This window comes from Sorex fumeus, unplaced genomic scaffold, assembly GCF_029834395.1.
Source record: "Sorex fumeus unplaced genomic scaffold, SorFum_2.1 ptg000003l, whole genome shotgun sequence".
Taxonomy (NCBI): Eukaryota; Metazoa; Chordata; class Mammalia; order Eulipotyphla; family Soricidae; genus Sorex; species Sorex fumeus.
In genome coordinates this window covers 57,539,192-57,564,682 of record NW_026606060.1, presented here as the reverse complement: position 1 = coordinate 57,564,682, position 25,491 = coordinate 57,539,192, and the positions used below count along the sequence as shown (strand labels likewise).

The following is a 25,491-nucleotide window of genomic DNA, read 5'->3' as shown; positions in this document are numbered from 1 at the left end:
AGTTTGCTTCATATTCTCACATTGGTTTATTTCTGTTCATAATTATTTTTGTAGTAGGTAGTTCTGTCTTCCAACAGCTTGCCTCCGAAATGGTTATCATGGATACGTTGCATTGTACATAATTTCTTTTAGACACAGGATTTTGATGCCTTCTTCTCACAGATAAAATGTTTCCAATGACTGCATTTAGTAGAAGAAAGAAAATTTCCTTTGAAGTACCCACAAAGCCCGGTAGTTAATTGGGGTCTCTCCTGGAGTGTACTGGAAAAGCAAACCAACAGGAGCATGGTTAGGTAAGAGCATCACAATGTTTCTGCAGGTAATGAGAACTACGTAGCTTCTTGTTTGTTTTTATCCTATTTTAGTATGTCAGTCTGCTGACAATGTCCTTCTCTAATAACCAGCTACTTTCTTGCAATAAAAATGAGTATGATTTCAACAAACGACACATTAACAAAAACACACTGAGTACAAAGACTCTAGAGTCTCCCTTCTGACTCTTTCAAATACACTTCAGAAAGTATTTTCAAAAACGTTTTAATCTGCTTACCAATCCCCGCCGTTCCATCTGAGCATAATGGGGAATTTATTTAAGTTGCTTTCATCTTTCTTAACATTCTGTGGTCATTAAAGGAAACAGAGAACATGAACTTGACTAATACGGGCTGTTCATTCACTCTCGCACATTTTGCTGTGAATGTGTTAAAGGAACAAGTGTTGGGGTGATAAGGAAGGTTGGATGCCATGAAACTATTATGAAACAACTTTTTTTTTTACTATCAGTAACCTGTTAAAGCATAGTACTGGTTATGTCCACTGGTGGAAAGTCTAAGTTATGGAACTAAGTGGACTTTTAAATTTTTTCATATTTGATGTTTGCCATCACATTTCCCTCAGAAACTCACAGATCTTGGGAGAGAGGGGAGCTGTCTTGCCAAAGCCACAGGTGTGTGCATTCATCCTGATAGAGTCCTACCCAGTACTCAAAGTCTCTATTGATCTTCTTCAGGCCAGTGACAAAAATCTGTAAGAAAACAGATGTGAGGACCAGAGAGATAATACAGTGGGTGGTGCCTGGATGTGGCTTGGTGGAATTTTAATTCTTGTGTGGTTGACACAGTTTGCTAGAAGAAACATTTTCTAACTTCTATCACTGAATTTGCACAGGCAGGAAAAAAAAAAGAGCACTGGAGCCAGAGCAATAGTATAGTGAGTAAGGTGTTTGTCTTGCTGACCAACAAGGGTTCACTCTCCTGCACCCTATATGGTATCCTGAGCACTGCCAGGAGTAATCCCTGAGCACAGAGTCAGGAGTAAACCTTGGGTACTCTCTGATGTGCCCTGCCTCAAAGAAACCCAGCATAAACCCATACTTATAATACATTTTATTTAAATTGTTTCAGTTTGTCCATATTCTGAACAAATTATTCTATTATTCATAAAATTTAAACAAATTATGAAACATAGCAGGCACATATTTTTAGCAAGGTCTGATGTAATTATGTCTTCTAGTTCGCACATATTTATGGTTGAATGATTTCAAGGAATATCTTGTCGCTTAAGATGTTAGTAAACTAGATTTAATGTCCCTTAAGCATTTCATTTTGCTAACGCTTTATTTTTAAAACTTTTCATCGCATGATATCACCTTGCTTCTTATGCTTCTGCATTGCCTTAATAACGAAAAAGAAAGTTACTATACTTCCCCATGGGGTTAAAAATAATAAATTTTAATATATATTCATTTATATCTTATAAATGCTTGGAATGAATGAACAAGTCATAAAAGACAGCCATTTTTCTTACCCCATCCTCTTTTTATTGCTGTTTCAGAATTTTAAGGCTCTTTAGGAGAGCCTTGATTATAATCTCAGGGCTAGGATGAAGGAGACGTTACTGGGGCCTGCTCGAGGCAATCGACGACAGAATTTTAAATTTAGTTTTATCTTTTGAGCTTTTTCATTTTTAATATAGCACTGTCCTCCCATTGTTCATCGATTTGCTCGAGTGGGCCCAGTAACATTTCCATTGTGAGACTTGTTGTTACTGTCTTTGGCATATGGAATATTCACGAGGAGCTTGCCAGGCTTTGCCGTGCAGGTGAGATACTCTCAGTAGCTTGCCTGGCTCTCCAAGAGGGGCAGAAGAATTGAACCCAGGTCTGCCGGGCTGGCCACGTGCAAGGCAAACACCCTACCGATGTGCTATCTCTCCAGCCCTATTTTTAATATATCTTTCTTTATTCTATTTTTAACTAAGACACCATGGTTTGTAAAGTTGGCCATAATAGAATTGTTTCAGGCAAACGATGTTGCAACACCAACTCCCTACCAGTGTCCCCAGGGTCCCTGTTATCCCCTAGCCTGCCTCCTTGGCAGATCATATAACAAATTTATTTCATAATGCTTGCTCCAATGAAACTGAAAAATGGAATTATCAGAAGATAAATCAACAAAAGTCAATTTTTAGTGATGAATTGCTTTATGATTTTAACTTATGTACATAAGGAAAATAAAATAATTTAATACAATATAGTATGCTGCCTATGCTCAGTTATATAAATAAGCTTTCAAGCCTCTGGCATCTAAAACATATTGCATTACATTTCATTTTGTATACCCCATCCTCCTTTTAATTAACGGAAGACACATTTCCCCTGATTATTGGATAAGCTGTCTTTCATTTCTCTAAAAAGTAAGCAAACTATACTAATTTCCTACTTTATCTCTTTAAAATTTTTATTAGAACAAAAAATCTTCCATTACCGAATATTAAGTAATTCTATCTATGACTTTCCTTCCTTTTAATGGATATTTTCAGAATGATATGAAACCATAAAACAATACTTACCATTTCTTCTTTGCTGTCTATTTGTAGAAGTTTAGCATCTTTCTTCAAACATTCTTCCTTACTCTTGCTCCAATTTCCAAAATTTTCAAAGATGTAGTAGCAACTTTCTCCATTTTGAGTCCAGTTTTCTGGACAAGGTCTGTGGTTCTGGGCTTTAAATATAATTTTTATTTTATTGTTATTGTAAAGGTTGTTGTTAGAATTTTATATACTAAAATATACCCTTTATCATCACCTAGTAAAGTTGGACTCTAACCAAAGAGTTCAATAGTGTGATGTGTGATGCTTTATCAATCAAAGTTTATCTGAGACTAAATACAGCTACATCTAAAAATTTTGTTTTCAGCTATAATAAATATCTAATGAATTAGTGTCAGAACAAATGAATCTTGAATATCTTCTCAATGATGTATCTTCTCTAATAAATTTTATTACTTGAGCTTTACAAATCTTTCCCTTTTCTTAGTTTATATAATTTGTAGTTATTTATTTACCTGTTTCATGTTTGTTCTTCTGACTGACCCAATTAAGTTAGGAATATACTGGATTACTAGTTGAGGTTAAATATGACAATATTTTACTTAACTAGAACAAACCATGCGTCTTCAGTAGTGATTTTGAAAATATGTGGGTGACAAACTTTAACAACTGAACTTGGAAAGGTGCCTGTCAAAAGGGCAGGTTGGAGTGGAATGATGGATGGTGGATATGTGAGGGACCCTGGGGATATTGGAAGAGAGAAGTTGACACTTGTGGCATGGGTGCTGCAAGAAGGTATGTCTAAAACCCAACTATGAAAAACTTTGTAAATCATGGTGCTTTAATGAAATTTTTTAAAATAGAAAATTGGGTGAAGAAGATTAAAGAAAAACTAAGAAGTGAATGTGCTTATTTGGAGAGTTGGATAAAACTTAAGAAGCCAGCCCTAATGTTTTACCAGAAGCCTTAACAGAAACTAAAAAGCAAAAATTTATCAATTAACAAGAAAAGGAGATCTAATTTTATACAAGGAGAACTGAGTGCAAGGATTTTATCAAGTGTGTGTGGAAAAGTTTTATAGAGGGGGGAAAAAAAGCACCAAAACTTTTATAATATTGTTTCTAAAAAATTCTTTCTATTTAGTAAATGAAATGTTATCTGTTTCCTTGGCCTGGAAATTTAATTATTTAAGGATTTTCAGTAATTCCTTTTTTGGAATCCATGCCACTCAATATCCTAAATATTTCTAATGTTGTAGCATAGCTATTGTTAGCAATGGCATTTGAGGGATTAGAGTGCATGATTTAGGTAACAAAAAGATTTTTCAGATGTCAGAAATGTTAATGCCACTTGCTCAAAGGTTGGTGACTCAGAGGTAGATTTAACTCATACTTAAAGGATGTGTGTAGGAGCAAATTATATTTAGGTACACTGTTAGAATCAAGGTGATTCAGTAAGCATTTGCAATGTTGAATTTCCGCAGAAGAAATGTGGTAGGTTTGGCTTTTCACACTGGCCATCACTTAAATAGTATCTGATAAGAAAATTCACTCTCTGAATAGTATATATATACATATTCCTAAAGGCTCACTGAGAAAGCAGAGACTATTTGAATAACTAGTCTGTAGGTCTGGTAGAAATGAAAGGTTTTAGGTTTGAAATGCTTGAGAGCAAAGTAAAAGGTAAAACTGTAAAAATTTTATAAATTTACTTTCTTATGGTGTTGAGGATCACACCCAGGTTTCATGTATGCATTTGACACATGTATGTTTTATTCATTTGTCTTCCTTGGAACTTGAGTATTTTTTTTACATTTCATCAAAGTACATGAAAAATTGAAGAGTAGATCAGATTCTGTCCCTTTTAAAATTCTAAAAGTTGCAATGAATAACACATGTGTCACAGCTCCTGCTGTGAATGTCTTTTTGCATTTATATTTTGCAGAGAGGAAGCTACTTTGATCAATTACCTGAATAGGGTGAGTTTTGCATCAAGGTTTGGCAGTTTTTCATCTGAGTTTCATAGTTCATCTTCCATTGTGTGCAGTTTGTCAATGTTTCATTGTATTGGATGAGTTTTTCTTGCTGCTGCATTGCCTTGGTGGACACCTGGAACCCTTCACACAGCAACAATTTTAATACAGTGCTGGTATAATCAGCATTGTATTATCTGGTTTTATAGCACAGCGGGTAGGGCTTTTGCCTTGCATGGTCCAGGAGTCCCAGCACTGCAGGACCGGAACAGTGCCGCATTTGCAGGCCTTGCACTGATCTGCTGACCTGCTTGGCCCAGAATCCGTGGAAGGAGTCCCCAGGCCTGCTGATGACTGCCTGGGAAACCTCTAATTTCAAATAAAACAATGGACAAAATTTCATGTCAATATATACTGAGCTGGGGCCAGAGCGATAGTGGGTAGGACATTTATTTGTCTTGCATGTGGCAGAACCAGGTTTGATCCTCAGCATCCCATATGGTTCCCTGAGCACCGGCAGGAGTAATTCCTGAGTACAGAGACAGGAGTAACCCCTGATCATCCCCAGCTTTGACGGCCCCCCCAAAAAAAGAAAAAAATATATATACTGAGCTTTTTTTTTTCTTTAGGGTCATAAAGAATTCTGTAGCATGGATATATCATGATTTATTTTAGTGTATTTCTCATTAATTTTTAGATTATGTATCATCTTTTGGTATTACAGAAATAAATAGTGTAATCAGTCACCTTAACCAGGCATAATTTCATACAAATAAAGTATATGTTTAAGATAAATTGCTAGGTCAAAGTTTATGTACATTTAAATTTTATTCAGTATTTCCAAATTCATCCTCAACATATGCTGCTGCACCTTATATCTCAAAATCAATTGAATTGGCATCTATTCTTTATTGAATGTTGCAATTATTCATATATATAAGCTATACTTATAATGATGTATATCCATTATATGAATGTCACTGATATCTAAGCAAACATATATACTAATGCATGAGGAAATATTGTAATTATGAATTTTAGGATTTTTTTCATTAGGTTATACTAGGTTATCAGCATTATTTATTGACATTTTATTTTCCTTTGCCTATAAGGAGAATCTGAAAAACTCTTGAGGTTAGTAATCTGGCAGAGATATGCTTTGAGGTCAGATAGGCCCTCCCGTTGATCGTCGATTTGCTCGAGTGGGCCCAGTAACGTCTCCATTGGAGACTTTGTTGTTACTGTGTCTGGCATATCGAATACTCTTGAGGTCAGATAAATAGAAAAAAATGTCCAAGTAAAACTCCCATTTGAATTTCTGCTGCCATTGTGTTCTGTGCAAAGCATCAGGAATTAGTAGCCTTCAGAAATAGTGGTGAAGACAAAGAATGTGGGTGATTTCAAATTAAGTGCAGTGGGGGGGTCTGAGAGGATGAAAAGCAGTTCTTGTCCTTGTCTCACTCTGTTGCCCTTTTACTCATCAAAGAGACAAGTATTTTTTATGATCTAAAGAATGTGTTTTGGAGGGTAACATCCAAGTATAAGTTTATCAGTAAACATGTCCTTTCTATTTGAGAAAGTCACATTTTTACTTTCAAAATAAAAACAATTGCCCTTGTTGTTTTGTGAAATCTTTCCTGCTCTCTGATTGCCCATGTCATCAAACACAAGATAATTATTCTGGATCATTCCCAACTTTCATTAGAAAGTATAGCCATGTAAATTCTCTATATACATGTTATCTGCATTTTCTCTTTTCTCTTATATCTGATGTCTGATTACTAGTTGAACCCAAGAAGAACCCAGAAACTTAAACAAATTTCCTTTGTTCATGTACATAGCAAACGTATTAAGGACTTGCCTGAAATAAAGTAGAAAAGTCTTATCAAAATATTCTACAAAAGTTCAAGTTTAGAATAATATGTTAGAAAGGAATCACACATATACTATTTAAATGTCCCAAATTACATACTTTCTCATGTTAACATGACTGAAACTTAGATAATATAATTATTAATGTTATTTAGCTCAAAGAAACTTGGTACATAATATGTTAGACAACATAAAGTTCAACATCAAGACTTACCAACTTTCCTTGCTTATACTTATATCAAACAAATGTCATGTAGCATGTCAGAAAGTCATTATTTTATATTATTTATGAGCAATGGTATAATATAATACAATATATAATAGTTTTCTTTGGAGAATCTGGCAGGCTACAAAAAGTATCCTGCCCCCACGACAGAGTCTGGCAAACTTCCCGTATCATACTCAACATGCCAAATACCAGTAACAATGATAGGTCTCATCCTCCTAATCCTGAAAGAGCATTGAAAGGCTCTTTTAAAATCTCAGGGCTGGGTAGAAGGAGACGTTACGAGACAATCGACGAACAACAAGATGATTGTGATCGTGATCGTGATGAGCAATAGATGCTTCTAATTGATTTATATATTTATAGAGTATAAGTTTTATATCAACATATATATTTTTAAATGTTACATATAGTATCTGGAGCAATAGCACAGCAGTAGGGCATTTGCCTTGCGCACAACCAGCCCGACCAAGCTGGGTTCGATTCCTCCGCCCCTCTCAGAGAGCCCGGCAAGCTACAGAGAGTATCTCACCAGCATGGCAAAGCCTGGCAAGTTACCCGCGAGGTATTCAATATGCCAAACACAGTAACAACAAGTCTCAAAATGGAGATGTTACTGGACCCGCTCGAGAAAATAGATGAACAACAGGAGGACAGTGACAGTCACAGTGACATATAGTATATATAGTAATTTAATTGACTCTTTTGAAGATACCCATTGTACTTACATTTGATGCCAAAGAAAATGGAAGTGGTTAATGAGCTCACGCAGATAATAGATAAAATCACAAGCACAAGGCAATTTGGTCCTAAAATGAAATAGGTATGGTGAATTTGAGCTAGATAAGAGCCAGGCAACCAAAACTGAGTAAAAGAATTAACATTAGTGGTAGGAGAAAGACTGAGGTCTTTTTCTTCTTATATATGTAAGAGAACTCAAACTCTAAGATGGAAGCAATAACTAGGACTCTGATTCTGGAAAATTCCTACACTAAAGAAATGTAATAATATTTTTATCTATGTCTTTGCTCTAACCTTACTATATAATTGCCTATATTCTGTTTCACCAATCTTCTAGTGATTATAGCATACTAGGTAAAAACCTTTAATTTGGGGAAGTAAAAATATTCTTTCTTCTCCCCATTTCTCTTCTCTTTCACTTAGCATGATTGTCTCAAAGTGTTTTTATTTTCTTTGATTTTTTCTTTTAGACAGTTTTGTGGAAGGAACATATTTTTTCCAAAAAAATTGTCCAACGATTGAGGAAAAGAAAATAAAGAATGAGTGACTAATTATATTGATACTAACCAGAAAAAAATTGCATAGATTTTTTTGGATATTAGGATATGTTGGATATTGTAACAGGCTGCATAATCTTCTTAACCAAGATACCCATATTCTAATTCCTAGATTCTGTACATTTTACCTTGTGTGAAAAATGGACTAATTTGCTGACTCTGGAGATGGCCATGATCAAGGAAATCAAGAGAAAATGTTCTAGAAATACAAATATTATATAGTAAGACAAAACCAAATCACTAGCAGACAACCTCAGTGATGAGATTGGCCAATATTCAACCCTGGTTTCTATATTTTCTTTACATTTAAGTGATCATTTGCAATGTTTCATGAAGAAACTTAAAATTTTAAATATGTCACTAATATCATTTATTTTATGAATACGGGAGTTGTTTTTCCTGCAAAAATGAAAGTATTATTTTTAAGCCCATATTTTTCTTCTCATTTTTATTTATTTCTCCACTTCATTTCATTTATTAGTGTTGGTATAACATGAATATTAGAATGTTCTTAAATAGGATCTATTGAATTAGAAAAAAAAACTTGGGTTCATCATAGAATAGGAACAACGTATTAACTGCAAGTCTTGAATTATTATTATTATTATTATTATTATTATTATTATTATTAATGGGGCTGGAACAATAGTACAGTGGATAGGGTGCTTGCCTTGGACGCGGCCGACTTGGGTTCAATTCCTCCGTCCCTCTCGGAGGGCCCTGCAAGCTACCGAGAGTATTTCAGCCACATAGCAGAGCCTGGCAAACTCCCCGTGTCATATTTGATATGCCAAAAACAGTAACAATAAGTCTCACAATGGAGACGTTATTGGTGCCTGCTTGAGCAAAATCAATGAACAATAGGAGGAGAGTGCTACAGTGCTATTATTAATAAATTATTGGAACTTGTTACCTGAGTATTTTTTAGAAGGCAGGAATTTCTCATAATGGTCTGGTGATGGATTATCCCACTGAAGAGAAGCATATGGTTCCTCCTGCATGTTAGAAATGTTTGGATAAGTAAACCTATTCCACACAGGAGACTTAGAGAAATAACTCCTTTTATAGTTAGGAACAGCTTGATGAAGAACTGAAATTGACAACTTTTAGATTTAAGGAACATACTAGATTCATTTTCATCTATGAAGAAGAAGTTCATGAAGTTTAAGCCAAAACACAACTTGGTAAACAAGGAAATGAGAAAGAAACTGGACACAAAATGAACAAAGATGAAAATGATCTCTGATTTCCAAAACAAGACATATATTAAAGATGTTATCACAGGGTTGCAGTTAAGATGAAAAAGATAGAATTGAAATGGATAGAACTGAAAAGGCAGTGCTCAAGGCTTACTCCTGATGCTATGCTCAGTCATCCCTCCTGGCCTGTACTGGGAACCATATGGGGGTCGTCCCCAAAACCTGAATCTGACACGTGCAAGAAAAGAACCCATCTACGGTACTATCGCTTCTGACACTGAGTATTGGATTTTTTAGCCAGTTTTTCTTTTTCTTATTTATTTATTTAATTATTTTTTTTGAGAATGAACTTTGACGGAATAAACTAAGCAAGCCAAATTTTATGGGCCCTTAGCTAGCCAAAAACGACCATATGTCTTGAGGGCAAGAACAGCTTGGAATACTCAGTTGCACGCCCTAAGAAAGTGAATCAAATCCTTTGCCTCACTGGCTCTTTTCGAATTAATTTGTTTTTTCATTCATTCATCATCCTGTTATTCGTCGATTGCCTCGAGCAGGCCCCAGTAATGTCTCTTTCATCCTAGCCCTGAGATTATATTCAAGGCTCTTTAGGAAAATGAGACCCATCATTGTTACTGGTATTTGGCATATTTGGTATGCCACGGGGAGTTTGCCAGACTCTGCCCTGTGGGCAGGCTACATTCGATAGTCTGCAAGTTTGTCCAAATAAACTGGATGTTTTCCATGTTCTTGGGGTCCCTGGGTAGACAATGTTTGATGGTTTCATTTTGTTGGGGAATAGCAAATGCCTAAGAAAAATAGAACAAGAGTACTGGCCTTGAGTAGGATGACTCCCACTGGGTGAGATGGGGCTGGTGGGGAGGTAAGCTAGGGAGTAGTAGGCTAGGACAATGATGGAGGGGGAAAGTACCTGCCATAGAGGAAGGGTGGGGGAGGCATGTGAAAAAATGGGGACATAGGTGGAGGGTAGTGGACATGGGTGAAAGGATTCACGATCACGACCATCCTGTTGTTCGTCAATTGCCTCGAGCAGGCCCCAGTAATGTCTCCTTCGTCCTAGCCCTGAGATTTTTTAAAAAGTACTATATTCAAGGCTATTTCAGGGTTAGGAGAATGAGACCCATCATTGTTACTGGTATTTGGCATATTGGGTACGCAACAGGGAGGTTGCCAGACTCTGCCATGTGGGCAGATTACATTCGGTAGCCTGCCAGATTGTTCAAAGTAAGAATTGCAGCCCCGCGCTTCCGGGAGCTGGGTTTTGTAATCTCTGGGTCTTGGCCGTTGATAGGATTACACGGTGCCAGGGGATCAGTTGGTGGGTGTGGACCCCTGCCTACTGGAAGATGGAGGGTCTGGGTGGAGGATGCTCAGCCCCGATTCGAGCAGGCTTGGAGATTACAGCCCCAGGACCCGCATGCCTTTGTTCCTCTGCCGGTACGTTCATGCGTGTGGAGAGTGGTCTCAGCATGGTTGTGGCTGGTTCTGGAGGTCTTCGGCTGCCAGAGCTCTGCTTGGGGTGGGGAGGGTGAAAGGATTGGTGTTGGAATATTGTAAGCCTGAGATGTAATATTGAATAACTTTGTAACTCTGTAATTCATGGTTATTTGACTAAATTAGTAATTAATTAATTAATTAGTGTTTTTTAAAAAGGTTGATGATTTCAGAGCAGGCTTATGGAAGAAACTAGGATGGCATTGTGTGTACTGTGTCCTAAAACTGATATTTATATCCATGTTCAAACTTGAAGAAACAGTATATTTCTTAGGTTTTACACTCTACAACACAGAAGTAAGCAGAAATAAAATCCCATTTAAAAACATGTTTTAAAAGTAGTGTTGGGACTGGAGCAATAGCACAGTGGGTAGTGTGTTTGCCTTGCACATGGCTGACCCGGGTTCGATTCCCAGCATTCCATATGGTTGTCTGACACCGCCAGAAGCAATTTCTGAGTGCATGAGCCAGGAGTAATCCCTGTGCATTGCCAGGTGTGACCCAAAATGAAAAAAAAAAAAAAAGGATTGTTGACTCGCTGATTGATCAAGAATCACCAGAGGGGCCCTGGTGATTTTACACCATGTTTGGGAAACAGAAGTGTAAAATAAACAAACAAAAACAAAGGGCACACACTAGGAGTCGTTAGGATAATTTGAAAAAAATATGGTGTTTCTAAAGCTGGGGAAAGATGAAGATTCATGAACTATGTGTCAGCAAACTTATCCACTGAATGACTAAGGGGGAAGGTGTTTGTGAAGTTTGGGACTATTATGATGGGGACCGTTGTGTGAAATATAGAATGTTCAGGTTTTTACCAACCCAGAATTCGGAAGGGAGAGAACCTGGGAATGAATATCCTGGATACCCTCTCCTATACCCTCTCCCATCACTGCCAGTGATGCTTCAAAGCCAAACTGGCTAGTAACTGCAGATCAAATTTGCTAAATGACACAGTTCCCATGAGTTCTGTCTCCCTACACACAGATAGGGGCCTGAAGGGCCTAAAAGGCAAATGAAAGTATTCAATAAAGTCTCCAAATATTTTTTATGATGTTTAAGGGACTTAAGATTCTGACCTGAAATATTAACATTAACACACAATTCTGGCAGAATGATTTCTATCTTGAGGAGTAAAAGAGGAAGCATTCATAGGAATAGCAAATAGATGAGAAAGAGCAAGTTTCACGGAGAGAACTTTAGGGAGCATATTCTAAGTGCTTCCAAAATATATTAAAAACAACTTGCATCAGAGTTGATGGAGATGGTGGTGATGATGTCTGCCTCCTTAATCTTGAGAGTGTCATAAGTATTTGTCTTTTATGTAAACCTCAGTTGAGATGTATGAGAACTACCTTTATATATTGTATTACCACTAAGTTGAGAGAAAAGAGTACCTTCAGAGAAGCTGGGGAAAATGAACAGAAATTTGTCTGTTACCCTGTTAAGGAGTTCCTCTCCACATATTCTATAAATACTTCCTGAGTTACCCAGCAAAACCCAGTATAGGACTGTCAGGAAAAGGAATAGATAAAGCATTGTTATGTACTGTTCTGTCTATGAGCCTGTATTGAGAAGCATTTACTCATTTCTAAATCCTTCTTTCGGATTTTTTTAAGTGTTTTTTCTTCCTTCGCACAGAGAATTTGTGTGATCATGTCTGAAAAAAAGGTAAATTTGGAAGAGAAAAATAAAAGTTAGGTTTTTATAGTATGATACAGATCAGAGTGTTTCCCCATGCCTATCTCACACAATGGGAGGCCAATTCTTTTCCATTTCTTATGAGCCAGGAACTGCTTGATGGTGAGCAGAGAGTGGTGAGTAGAAAAGAGTGGTGTCAGTATGAGGGAATCCAGAGTCAGTTAATTCTCTGACTCTTTTCTTTAGGCTGTGGACCTGTGAGATATATAGTATAAGTTAGGTCTATCTTATTTTAAAGAAAATTATCTGAAATGTTAAAGATACGTAACTGTTCAAAATAATTCTCCTGATTCTGAGACCTGTCTTCTTCCCTCTGTTATGTGTCCTCTTTCATGCTCAGCTATTCTTTATTTTGGGGGGGCTTCGGGGTCACACCCCATGATGTACAGGGGTTACTCCTGACTTTGAACTCAGTAATTATTCCTGGATGTGCTCAGTGGACCATATGGGGTGCTGGGAATCAAACCCAGATTTACCACATACAAGGTAACCGCTCTACCTGCTGTACTATCACTCCAGCCCTTCAGCTATTTATTATTTATGATTTTCAAACTTAGACATTCTGCAAAATAAATTAAATTAAGGAAATTTAACCTTAATCTTCCATGCTTCCTTTTAAAATGAATTTGCTCATGCCTGAAGATACAGTGGATTATATTACATTGCTATAATTGGGAATTGAAGGTTAGGTAATTAGAAAGTGGAAACAGTAATTTGAAAGGAAATTATAATTCAGAGACTTTTTTTTTCTGGATGTATAAGAAGAAATTCAGTCATCCCTGAGAACAAAAGGGAAAACAGGAACCAGAGACAAAGTACAGGGAGTAAAGCACTTACCTCACATGTAGCTGACCCAGGGTTCAGCCCCAACACTGCATGGCCCACCAAGCACTGCCAGCTCTGACTACTGAGCACAGGGCTAGGAGTAGCTCCTTGCACTCTTCAGTGTCGACTGTCTCCATAAAGAAATAAATAAATCATGGGTAAAGAAGGATTTTTTTTTCCTTTTTGGGTCACACCCAGTGATGCACAGGGGTTACTCCTGGCTATGTACTCAGGAATTACCCCTTGCGGTGCTCAGAGGACCATATGGGATGCTGGGAATCAAACCCAGGTCAGACGCATGCAAGGCAAACACCCTACCCGCTGTGCTATTGCTCCAGCCCAAGAAGGATCTTTAATTGTATTTGTAAGAAAGATAATGTAAAGAAGACTTTAAGGGGAATAGAGAGAAGGAAGAAATTTCATGGCTAAGTTATTCCTTAAACCAGAACTTTTATTGCACTGCCTAGCCTTGTCTATGACATCGAGGTTTTCTTTTCATATTAAAGTAGTTCATTCAGCTTTGCCATGCCAGCCTTCCTTTCACACATTAAATACTGTTTGTTCATACATAAGGTTGGGTGAATTTTTCCATTGTGAAAATAAGCACAATTCATATTTTCTCTTGCATTTCCAGAAAGCTCAAATCTGTGAATAAAAAACAAAAAATGAGTTCCTCTGAAAGCTAAATAACCAACAATCAAACAGTGAATAGTATCTTACTACATAATGGAAGCAAAAACAGAGATAAAAGAAGTAAATATTAATAGCCAGTTGAGAAATTTTCAGTCGACTTAGATATATTAACTAGATACATTTGGATAGCTCAATCGAAACTTAATATAGCACATGATTAAGCAGTCAGTGAATAATAGCTGTAGTAGGAGTCTTAATGAGGAAATAAAGGAAAATCTGAAATGATGGGAAATACTTTTTCTGACTTCTCATAGAAGAATGTACTTAAGGAAGGGTAGGCTTCTGAGAGAAAAAGAGTAGATTGGGGATCTCTAAGAGTGAGTAGCTTCACAGTAAGAGAATGATCTCAATAAAAAGAAGTTCACTCAAAAATTTTGAATTGGGAATTTATATTATAGGGTAGAAAGGATAATATGGCACATTGTATTGTAACTTCTTTCTTCCTTTCCTATTTTCTTCCAGCTTTCCTATCCCTTACCCCTTCCCATTCATTTCTTTTTCTTTTCTTTCCTATCATTTTTGGACCCGACCCAGTGGTGCTCAAGGTTTATTCCTGGCTCTGCACTCAGGAATCACTCCTTGGCAGTTTTGGGGTGTCTTAGGGTATGTTGGAGATCAAACCAAAATTAGCTGCGTGCAAGACAAGCTCCTTGCTTTCTTACCAGCCCCATGCAATTTACTTTTAAATTGTTTGGGGGCTACCCCTGGTGGTACTCAAGGCTTATTGCTGGCTCAGGGATTATTCCTGGCAGTATATTAGGGACCATATGTGGTGCCAGAAATCAAAACCAGGAATAGCCTCATGAAATGCATGTGCCTGAACCACTATACTATCTCTCTGGTCTTGTGATTATCTTTTGTCTATAGTCCTTGATAAAATATATCACAGGTCCAAAGATAAAATATTTGCTAATTTAATCTTCAGCTACTTTTGGATTACCTACTGTGTACTAAAATTATTTGCTGACCAAAAATTGGGAGGCCAAGACAATATCAGTTCTATCAGGAAATTAAGTTTATAATCAGGGACTCATGGTAAGAGAAAACAAGTAGACAAAAATGTTAGGGGTGGTACAATTTATGAAGAAACAAAGTATTTTTTATATGATGAACTTGGGGGTAGAGGGGCTCATTTCACTGAGGTAATTAAAATTGGTTTCATTGATACAGGGATGTTGAAACAGAATTAGGCCACAAGAGGGAGCCCATCAGAGAGTTCTGAAAAGCATTCTCTGAGGAAACACCAAGTATAGAAAAGTCCAAATAAAGCAAGTCTGACTTGTTGAAAGAACAGAGATATTATGCTAAGTGAAGTAAGCCAAAAGGAGAAGGAAAGTAGAATATGGGAGTATCTCACTTACCCATGGTATATGGACTAACTAGACCAGAGTATGCAATGTAGTAAACAAGGATGCCTTGATTACCCTTGAACCCTGAGAATAGGATGGAGAAGGAAAGAAATCCTGGTGACCGGTGACAATAAGAGGCAAACAGGAAGAGAAAGGGAAGGGAGAGGGTGAAGGGCCTTAGATGTGATGGTAGTGCAGAGGAGTGGTGTTGTTATACATCCAAACCACTGAGTCAATTGCACTAAAAACATTAGATCCATGTTGGGTCTGGACTGAGCTACCAGGATGAGCCCATGTAAAGTGCTCCACACATGGGCAGGAACATAGGGACCTAAGAAATGGGTGAGATTGCTCGTGTGTCCTGAGTGGTTTGGACAAGGCTGAACATCTTTTTATTTTGGCTGCCTTAGTGAATTTCATAAATTTCGATATACTGAAATTGTAGGTCATCCTTTTCTCACAGGTCCAAGCTTACTTAGCCTGTTTGTTGTCAGTATGCAGATCCTAGGTACTTAGTTTATTTGTTTTCAGTATGCAGAAAAGTTTTCAGTTTTGCATGTTCTTCCTGTAACTCCCTTGTTGATGACATCACTGTATTGAACGGTACGATGGTAATAAAAGGAGATTTCAGGGCTCTCTACCTTCGTCACAGGTCTGAGAGAACCTGGACCCTCCATGACATAAATTTCTTTCGTGTTCCTTGTCTCAGCGCCTCCGATTGAATGAACGTTCATGCAACAGATCCAAACTATAATAACCAAACTTAAAAATGTTCTTGCCAAGGTGACAAATTGTGGGTGAAGTGGGGTGGGAAGGAACCTGGGAACACTGTTGAAGAGAAAATGACACTGGTGGTAGGATTGGTGCTGGAGTATTGTATGCATAAAACACAACTATCAGTAACTTGAAATCATGGCTCTTTTGTTTTCTTTTGTTTTGTTTGGGAGCCACATCTGGCAGTGCATGCGGGGATCATATCTGGCAGGCTTGGAGGGCCATACGGGGTTCTGGGGATGGAACCCAGGTCAGCTGCAAAAAAGGCCAATGCCCTGCTTTCAGGACTATGGCTCCAGCCCCATCAATCATGGGTCTTTAATAGTATTTTAAAACAAATAGAATAGAAGAAAAGGTTGAATAAGGAAGTGCATGATAGAAGAGAAAGCTCATGGTCTGTGAATAAGATTAACTTGCAGTACAGTTGACTTCTATGCATAGTAAATACTTAGTAACATACAATGAATAAGTAGATTAAAATTTTAAGTAATGAACAAGTTGTACAAGTTGTGGTTATAAGTTTACATCTTAATTGGCGGGATGATAGAGTTTTTTTTTCACAAGATGAACAAAGGTATTATTCTAGAGATTGAGCTTCACACTCTTTAATTCATAATGCCATGATTATGCTTTGTCAAGATTATCTGTAGAAGAAGGCAGTCTCATGATAAGAACATGAGAACCAGCATGTTAATGATGTTGATGTGCCTAATTCTTGGGATTCCTGGGTTATGCTAAAAGGAAAAGTAATTTGAGTAGTTAAAATAACCCTTAAATAAACAAATTTTAGCCATAAAATAACGAGGAGGATAATTTTGTTCTAATACATAAAGAGACTCTAAACTAAACACAGGCGTACTTGTATGCACAAATTAAATATTCCAGTCATAAAGTTGAGAGTATAAACGAACAAGGGAAATAATGAAAATAGAAGTGAATTATGACTTAGGTAATGGGCAGAGTAATCAGAAAACGGAGAAAGTAAAATTGTCTTATTACTAATGTTCTCTTTTTGGGGGTAAGGGCATAGTAATTCAGCTGCCGCTTACATGATCACAGGGTACTGAGCTACCACCCAACATTTGAGTTACTTGCATTCAAGAAGAGAGGGAATGTCAAGAATAGAAAGTATTTCGTGCCCTGCATTCTGAGTGTTCAGTGACTTACATATATTGAGAGGCAGCTGAGCCATCTTCCCATGTCCAGGCTTCATGAGAATTTGGGCGGGACAATCCAACCCAACGAATAAGGCTGGTTCTGCCTTTGAGGTATTGCTGTGCAAACACAAATGAAAATCATGGTCAAAAATTTGTCATACTTCCTATCATGACAAAAGGAGGTCCTTCACTCATAAGGACCTCCTTTTGTCATAAGGATCTGAATTTTAAAATATGGTTACAATATATGCCAATATAAATTATAGTTGGCATTTAGAATTGTACTGCTAATTTAAATTAAAATAACTGTTGAACAATGGAAAAATTGTGTACAAAGTGGATAATATTTTAATCTTTCTAAGCACTTATTTCCCAGAATTTGAAGACTAGTGTTCCCAATGGAGTAATAAATATGACTCTTAAATGAGAAAAATGATAAACAAGTAATGAAGGAAGATCAAAACAGACATACATTGATGAAGAAACTTAATTTCCCTACTTTACCCTAAACTTAAATTCATTGCTTATCTTGACTACAAAATTGAGCATATAGATAGATGTTAACTGGGTAGGACAAAATTCTATGCTATTTTTCCCCAAACAAAGCATGTCTACTTTTTCTGATCGAATGTTTCAACCGAGAAAGCATCACTATCTTTGGTTCTGCATATTCAACTTACTTTGCTTAATTGCCTATTATTCAAACTAAAATATAAGCGTCACAAAGCAAGATTTTTAATGTCTGCTTTACTAATTACATAAATATGAATTCTAAAATAATTCCAGCACAAAATTATTGCATCAGTGAATGAATCAATCAGCCAATCCACCAATATATGGATAAAAAGATTTAAAGAAAATCAATTATTTATACAATCTCATAATTTTTATAAAAATGCATGCCTTTTATGAGTAAAAATAATATGAGTTTCTTGACATACATGCAAAACACAGAATGGATGATCCACATTTTCTGGCAGATGCAGATATTATGTGGAAGTTACTATTAATGCCTTATTAAAGTCTGGGCCACAGGTCACACATTCTGCTAATTCTTGCTCTTTATTTAACACACACCCACAGCTCTTGGGAGGTTATACAGCTGTGAAAGTGTATTTCCAGAAGCACGTGGTCTTTTAAGCACTGCTGCCTGTAGCCTGGAGACTCTGGGGCACCACAGGGGTGACCCATGAAATCCCTGGTACTGCAGGGCCTAAATTACACTGCATTTGCAGGTCCCACTTTGAACCATTGACCCTGTTGGGAAAGAATGTTGAAAGGTTTCCTGATAGGAGATGCTTGAGACGTCCCCTCTCAAAATAAAATAAAACATATCCACAGTATATTCATCATTATTGAAAATATTTTCTGCCTAAAATTCAAGTTTTCTTTTCCCCAAATTATATTACTTTATCTTCTAATTGTAAATTTGTAGCCTGACATCCTGGAGTAATTATTTAAGTCATATTTCTATGCCTTCAATTAATCTATTTTATTGGAGTAGTGATTTAAGGGCCTTCTTGCATTTGTAAGAAGAAATTTATTTTTCAAAGTATTTTCTCTATGAAGCCTGAACTTACAAGAAAAGGTAATGAGACGTCTCAGAAGTAAGACCAAATAGAATACTCAATGTTTATGAATGTCATTGAGTTGATCTCATCTCTGGTCCACTACTTTGAACTCCGGCTCTTAATAAGGTGTGAGTCAATGTTGTTGATCAATGTTAGCAATTCTGTAGTATATGACTGACTTGAGCATTGTACAACTTTCAAATCTCTATTTGTATGTTGTCCAAACCCTAATTTTTTTCTCTTACGGATCCTCCCAAGAAGTGTTCATAGGGTGCAGGGACCCCTAGAAATACTTGGCCAAGGAGGCAGGACGATTCAATACTCAGGGTCAGGCTCAGTTGCTCTGAGGACCCCAGCGCTACACCCAGTGGTACCTGTGTATGTGTGTGTGCATTATGTTTGTTTTATGGTGGTGGTGATGAGAGGATATATATGATCCTCTTGACCCCTTGAATTTTGTATTTCAATTTATATTTGCCCTTATTATTAATTTTAACTTATGTTTTAATTTATAATTTTATTATTTGTAAATTTATAACTATAAATGTAAATGTAGATTTATAATTTATAAATTTATAATTTATTTGTAAATTTATTTATTTACAAATTTGTAAATTTATTTGTAAATTTGTACAAATTTGTCATTTTATTTGTAAATTTGTAATTTATGTAAAATGTAAATAAAAATTAATGGAAATTCTTAGAAATTTGGGCATTAATTATCTTGCCTTAAAATGTGCCTGCCATGCATGAGGCCCCCAAATTTGGCCCCCAATACTGCAAGTCCCCAGTAGCTGTAGCCCTGATGGTTCTCCCTTAGCATGGCCAGATCCAAAGAGAATCATTGCTAGCCTGAGGCCTGAACCATCAGTCTGGTACTTCCAAACTCTGAACAGTGAGGAGTAGCCCCTAGGGCCCTGAACACTGCTGGGGTCCCCCCAAATGTTTTGGTAAATCTATAGTGCAGAAAGGAAGTTCTGAGGCTTAGTTCCTGACTTGCTTTCAGTCTTCAAATGAAAAAAGCTACTTTTAACAATAATGGGAGAGGCAATAATGGATATGGATTTATTTTGATTGAAAATGGAATGTTCAGAGAAAAATGTGAGAGAAGGCATATTTAGAAGAAAATGTTCTATTTAAATCCTGCATGTTTTGTACATAATGTTGCTCCAAAAACTGTTTGCAACAGTCAATGAAAAAATAGAGTTTGCATGACAATTTTTAAAATTTTCAGCAATTTAACAGGAGCTGATGAGGTAATTGATGCAGGCAAACATAGATTTTATGATCATATTTAGGTTCTTTCTTAGTTTTTTTTTTAAGAATTAGGAAATAGAGATAAGGTAGTTAAGAAAGATTACATGATATTGCAGAAATAAGACAAAACTCAACATCTCATTTGTCCTATTTTCCAATTTCAACACTTCCATCTCTCATATGTACTTTTTACCAATTTCATGGTTATCAGATGAACACAAAGCAGAAGGCATCAGAAAAATATGAAAGGAAAAATTAAGTTTGCAAGTGAAATTTATCTCTTTAAGATTCAAAATAAACTGGAATTAGAGAAATAGTACAGCACATAGGATATTTCCCCTGTATTTGGCTCTCAACCTAGTTCCATCCTCAGCATTTCATATGGTTTCATGAGTCTCCTGGATAGGTCCCTTAACACAGAGCCAGGAGTAATCTCTGAGCACTTTTGCATGCCCCAAAATTAAAGAAAATGAAGATCAGGGTTTGAAGGATAGTACAGCAGGGAGGCCACTTGCCTTGAACACAACTGACCCACACTTGATGCTCGAAACCACATGTGGTCCCTGAGCCTCACCAGGAGTGATCCCTGAGCACAGGACCAAGTGTTGTTCTCCCTGAACATCACCAGATATGACCCAAAATCAAACAAAGAAGAAGAAAGACTGAAAAAGGCAAAGGAGAAGGAGGAGGTGAAGGTGAAGGCAAAAAGAAGGAGGAGGAGGAGGAGGATGGAGGAGGAGGAGGAAAGAGGAGGAGGAGGAGAAAAGAAAAAAGGTGAAGGAGGAGGCGAAGGTGAAGGTGAAGGCAATGAGAAGGAGGATGAGAAGGAGGAGGAATATGGAGGAGGAGAGGAAGGAGAAGGAGGAGGACGAGAAGATGGAGGAAGGAAGAGGAGAAGGTTGAAAAGATGAGGAGGAGGAGAAGGGGAAGGAGGAGGAGAAGGAGAAAGTGGAGAAAAAGAAAGAAAGAAAGAAAGAAAGAAAGAAAGAAAGAAAGAAAGGAGAAATAGAGAGAAAAAGGGAGAGAAAGAGAAAGAAAGAGAGAAAGAAAGAAAGAGAGAGAAAGAGAGAAAGACAGACAGAAAGAAAGAGAGAGAGAAAGAAAGGAAAGAAAGAGAAAGAGAGAAAGGAAAGAAGGAAGGAAGAAGAAAAGAAAAGAAGAGAAAGGAAGAGAAGAGAAGAGAAAAGAAAAGAAAAGAAAAGAAAAGAAAAGAAAAGAAAAGAAAAGAAAAGAAAAGAAAAGAGAAGACATCAAGGTACTTGACAAGGAACTATCTTACCAGAGCATTCTGGGAGGTGATTTTCAGGAGAGTGGCATTCAAGTCGGCACAGTACTGCTTACCCTCTTCCCAGGTCACGTTGCGCTTGAAGAACCCATAGCATCTGTCTTCATAATATCTCCAGTTTTTCTCACAGGGACTGCATTTATGGCCTTACGAAGGAACCAAACACAGAAACCCCTTCATTCTAAATCAGACTTATGTTTTCCTGTCCAGCCAGTATTTCCTTCAGATCTCAGGGTTCTGTACAGTAACCCTCACCGAACTACTTTAGAGATTGAGAGAAAAGACTACCAAACCATACTTACTCGAAATGCCCTTTGAATCTAATTGATTTATTAAATCTTGGCAGACCTTCTTTGCTAGTTGGTACAGGGTTCTTGAGAGATTTTCATTTTCAGTTTGTAGGTACTTTTGTTGTGTGACAGCTAGAGTCAAAATTGGATAAGAATTCATTATTAGAATCATAAGAATAATGTAAAGGTCTTTTAACAAGCTTTAATTTTACTAGGACTCTTCATGTGCTGACTAGTTAGAGAAATGTGGGTGAGAGAGGGATAGGGATCAGAGTAAAGCAATCATAAAAAAAATTAAGAGCTAAGAAAAACTGAGAACATGGAGTTATGTAGAAAAATAATTGAGCTATTTGAAAGGACAATCATGAATGAAAATATTCCAAGATAAAATAGTGTGTCTTGAGTGGTGGTGACTGTGTTCCCTTGAATAATGTATTCTAAATGAATTTCACAGAGGGGACTGGTTTCTTTTATTATTTTATGTCTCATATAGTTTTACTGCCGTGTTTAAGTAAGAAAAAAGATGGCCAATGAAGGCTTCTAAAATATTTATGAAAAAATGAAGTAACTATATTAGCAAGCAACAATGGCACAGATGAGAGGTTGGAGGCATTTCAGCTTTATTGGAAGAAAAAGTATTTATAAGGGTAAGAGCTATATGAAGTCTCTTCGTGGAAGTTAAATATTAAACAAATTAGTAAAGAACATTTTTAGAAGAGGGAAAACATGAACAAAATTTCTAAAAGGACATATTTGTGATATAAAACAAATTTTATATTGACGGGATTTAAGATATTTAGGATAAGAAAAAATTCAAAAACATGCAGATCTATATGAAGGAAAATCATATAGATCCATTTAAATCTTAGTAAAATAATTTCTAACAAAATTTATTTGTTGTCTCTTTCCCTGTTTCTATTACTTGTCACAGACAATAAACTTTTCTATACGTAAAAAATCTAAGATGTGGGGCTAGAGAGAGTACAGTGGTTAAGACATTTGCCTTGTATGCAGCCAACCTGGGCTCAATCCCTGGCATATTGCATGGTCCCCCAAGAACTATCAATAGTAATTCCTGAGTGTAAAGCTAGGAGTGAGCATTGTTGGGTATGACACCCAGAAAAACAAATTAAAGGGGCTGGAGCAATAGCACAGTGGGTAGGGCATTTGCCTTGCACACGGCCAACCCGGGTTTGATTCTCAGCATCCCATATGATTCTCCAGAGCACCACCAGGAGTAATTCCTGAGTGCAGAGCCAGGAGTAACCCCTGTGCATCACCAGGTGTGACTCAAAAAGCAAAACAACAACAAAACAAATTAAAAAAAAAAAACAACCAAACAAAAAAGTCCCCAAACTAAGATGTGGGGAGATAACTCAAAGGAGTGGAGTATTTGCTTGGCATGTGTGAGGCCCAAGTTTGATTCCTGGTATTGTATTTCCACCAGCATCAGCACCACCAGGAGTGGCACTGGTGGCCCCCACCACTACCAACCCAGGCACTGAACCATCAGTTCAGTGTTTTCTCTTTACTCCAGCATGAAACGCTATAAGCCTTGATGTCAATGTTCCCTGCTACCCGTTTTGTTCTTTATATTCTAAATAAGTCATGCTGAGTCTACATAGATGCTATTCATGCGTTGTAAAGAAAGTCACGTGGAGTACCATGGGGAGTGACTTTGGATCCCTAAGCAAAACTAGGGGGTACCTCTTCTTCCAAAATCTAAAAGGTGAAGAAATGGTCAAAGCTGTGATTACTTGAGAATATCTTGGAAACTTGGTCTAGGCTACTTGAATTAGAGGCAAAAAGTCAAGCAGTGGCCACAAATCTTCAGTGAATACACCAGGGCCCTTAAGTAATGTCTTGCTCTGAGCAAAATCTTCAGCGGTAATTTAATACTTACTCGTTATCCCCAGAGCTACCATCCCAACAACCATCCCCAAGCACAAGAACAGCAAAATCAATGCCATCACACGCCATAACGAAGCAGAAGAAGCAGGGTCCGCTGCAAACATATAACAAAAGTGTTAGGAGCAGGCAGTGGGGGCACGGCCATGGGGTACCCTCAGTCCAGTTACAACCCGCTTGAGATGTTCCAAGTGACATAAATAGTTTCACCAGCAAAACTTGACTGTGTTGCCTTGGAGTTCACCCACAGTCAATACAATCTATCTCTATGCCACAATCCTACCCCATTCCCAGCAGACTTTTCTCTAATTGAGACTGTAATCTGTGTTAAGGTTTGGAGTATTTTTCACTGTTTCATTTTGTGACCTCTCTCCATCGATAAGTGCTTTCATCAGCCATAGCTGAAGAATCCCACCTGTAGACACTGTAAAAAGAAGATTCCAAACATTCTCTCGAACCCTTACCATCTTAGTTTTCTCTTTACTACAGGATGAAACTATAAGCCTTAATGTCAGTGTTTCCTGCTGCCCCTTTTGTTCTTTATATTCTAAATAAATCATGCTGAATCTACATATATGATACTCAAGTACAGTAAAGAAAGTTAAATAAAACTACACTCCAGGGCCAGAGCGATAATACAGCGGGTAGAGCACTTGCCTTGCACGAGGCCAACCCTATCAAATCCCCAGTACCCCCAGAAGGTCCCCTATATCTCCCAGGAGTGATCCTAAGCAATGTTGGGTGTACCCCCAAAACAAAAGCAAACAAAAATTTAGATGCCATATATTGTCATAAGCAGGAATATAAAGAAAGAGAAGAAGCTAGGATTGAGTCACTGACTTTTGAATTATTGGCTCTGGGCATTCTTACCTGAAGCCAGAGGTGGGTTTCGATTTTTTTTAATGTTCAAGGTGATGTATCCGTCTTCATCCTGCATGGCGTTTCTTTTCTGGAAGCGTCCTCACAGAATGACTTAGCTAAATGAATCTTCCTCCCTTAACAGCCTGAAGCCTGCCAGTCCGTGCTTTCCTCTCTCTGGGGAGGTGGAGTTATATGAGTGGGAGTATAATTTTTTGTTGTTGTTTTGACTGTTTTATTTTTTTCTTTAAGAAAAAATTTCCTAGTTGTTCATGTCAAAGCAGGCACTGGGGGCAAAGGCGTATTTAGTGTCATCACACAGGATCTCACAGAACTCTCCAGAATGCTGACCCAGAGAGGGAAATTGTCCCAGGTCCAAGGTTGAAAATAACAAAACACAGAATCCTCCCAGAGAGAGTTTCCTGAGGGGCGGAGAGTTCTGGGTCTCTTATCCTGAGGAGATAAGACCACCTGGAGCCAGGACTTTCCCGCCCTCCCTGAGCCAATGGTGCTGAGGAAAAATGTTGGGAATGTTAGCTACTGAGAACAAAGGGAAATGGAAAGATAAAAACCCCCCCACACATACACTCACACACTTCTCTGGTCAGCCTGTTAGGCTCATCTTCCAAGATCCTGTTTTTTCTCCTACTTTCTTTTTCTTCATAAAATTTACCCCTCTCCTGCCTTTGGTCTCCTCATGGAAACTAGGGAGCACAGCACTATCACTTCTTCCCTCATAGCATTATTTGGGGCCATGATTTCCCATGATTTCTCAGATCTCACCACTGGACTCACAGGTAAAAATGTTATGAATTCTGTCTCTGGCTTCTCTGCTTGCAGATGACTCTTCTCTAGCTCACCTCGTACTTTTCTCCTCAACTGGTGAGCACCTCCTCAATCTCTTGACCTATT

At 37.5% G+C, this 25,491-nt stretch overlaps 2 protein-coding genes across 3 annotated transcripts; both read right to left on the bottom strand.

Moving 5' to 3' along the window:
- Window positions 1–901: 901 nt before the first annotated feature.
- Window positions 902–10,422, bottom strand: CLEC9A (C-type lectin domain containing 9A). The gene is made up of 5 exons (XM_056114829.1): window positions 10,328–10,422; window positions 9,111–9,223; window positions 7,628–7,708; window positions 2,851–3,002; window positions 902–1,024 (listed from the first exon to the last, which is right to left on the bottom strand). Exons 1-5 carry the CDS (start codon window positions 10,420–10,422, stop codon window positions 902–904), a joined length of 564 nt encoding a protein of 187 aa, XP_055970804.1.
- A 3,464-nt stretch (window positions 10,423–13,886) lies between these two features.
- On the bottom strand, window positions 13,887–24,870 carry CLEC1B (C-type lectin domain family 1 member B). 2 transcript variants are annotated; one of them, XM_056118103.1, is made up of 6 exons: window positions 24,592–24,868; window positions 23,717–23,818; window positions 21,826–21,945; window positions 21,518–21,669; window positions 17,421–17,527; window positions 13,887–14,082 (listed from the first exon to the last, which is right to left on the bottom strand). In XM_056118103.1, the coding sequence occupies exons 1-6, from the start codon at window positions 24,656–24,658 to the stop codon at window positions 13,938–13,940; spliced, it is 693 nt and encodes a 230-aa protein (XP_055974078.1). In that variant the 5' UTR covers window positions 24,659–24,868; the 3' UTR covers window positions 13,887–13,937. The 2 variants fall into 2 exon arrangements, with proteins under 2 accessions (XP_055974078.1, XP_055974086.1); XM_056118111.1 differs by lacking the exon at window positions 23,717–23,818 and having other exon boundaries at window positions 24,592–24,870.
- Window positions 24,871–25,491: the final 621 nt, after the last annotated feature.

Bases quoted from the DNA above. Each gene is read 5' to 3' on its own strand.
- CLEC9A (XM_056114829.1), bottom strand. From the start codon at position 10,422: ATGGTCGTGATCGTGAATCCTTTCACCCATGTCCACTACCCTCCACCT. The intron at 9,224-10,327 runs GTACTTTCCCCC...TGTGTGGAATAG, and splicing joins CCACCCTTCCTCTATGGCAG to GTTTACTTATCCAAACATTT. The intron at 1,025-2,850 runs GTAAGTATTGTT...GTTTTCTTACAG, and splicing joins TAGACAGCAAAGAAGAAATG to ATTTTTGTCACTGGCCTGAA.
- CLEC1B (XM_056118103.1), bottom strand. From the start codon at position 24,658: ATGCAGGATGAAGACGGATACATCACCTTGAACATTAAAAAAAATCGA. The intron at 23,819-24,591 runs GTAAGAATGCCC...ATATGTTTGCAG, and splicing joins AAACCCACCTCTGGCTTCAG to CGGACCCTGCTTCTTCTGCT. The intron at 21,946-23,716 runs GTAAGTATTAAA...TTTTGACTCTAG, and splicing joins GGTAGCTCTGGGGATAACGA to CTGTCACACAACAAAAGTAC.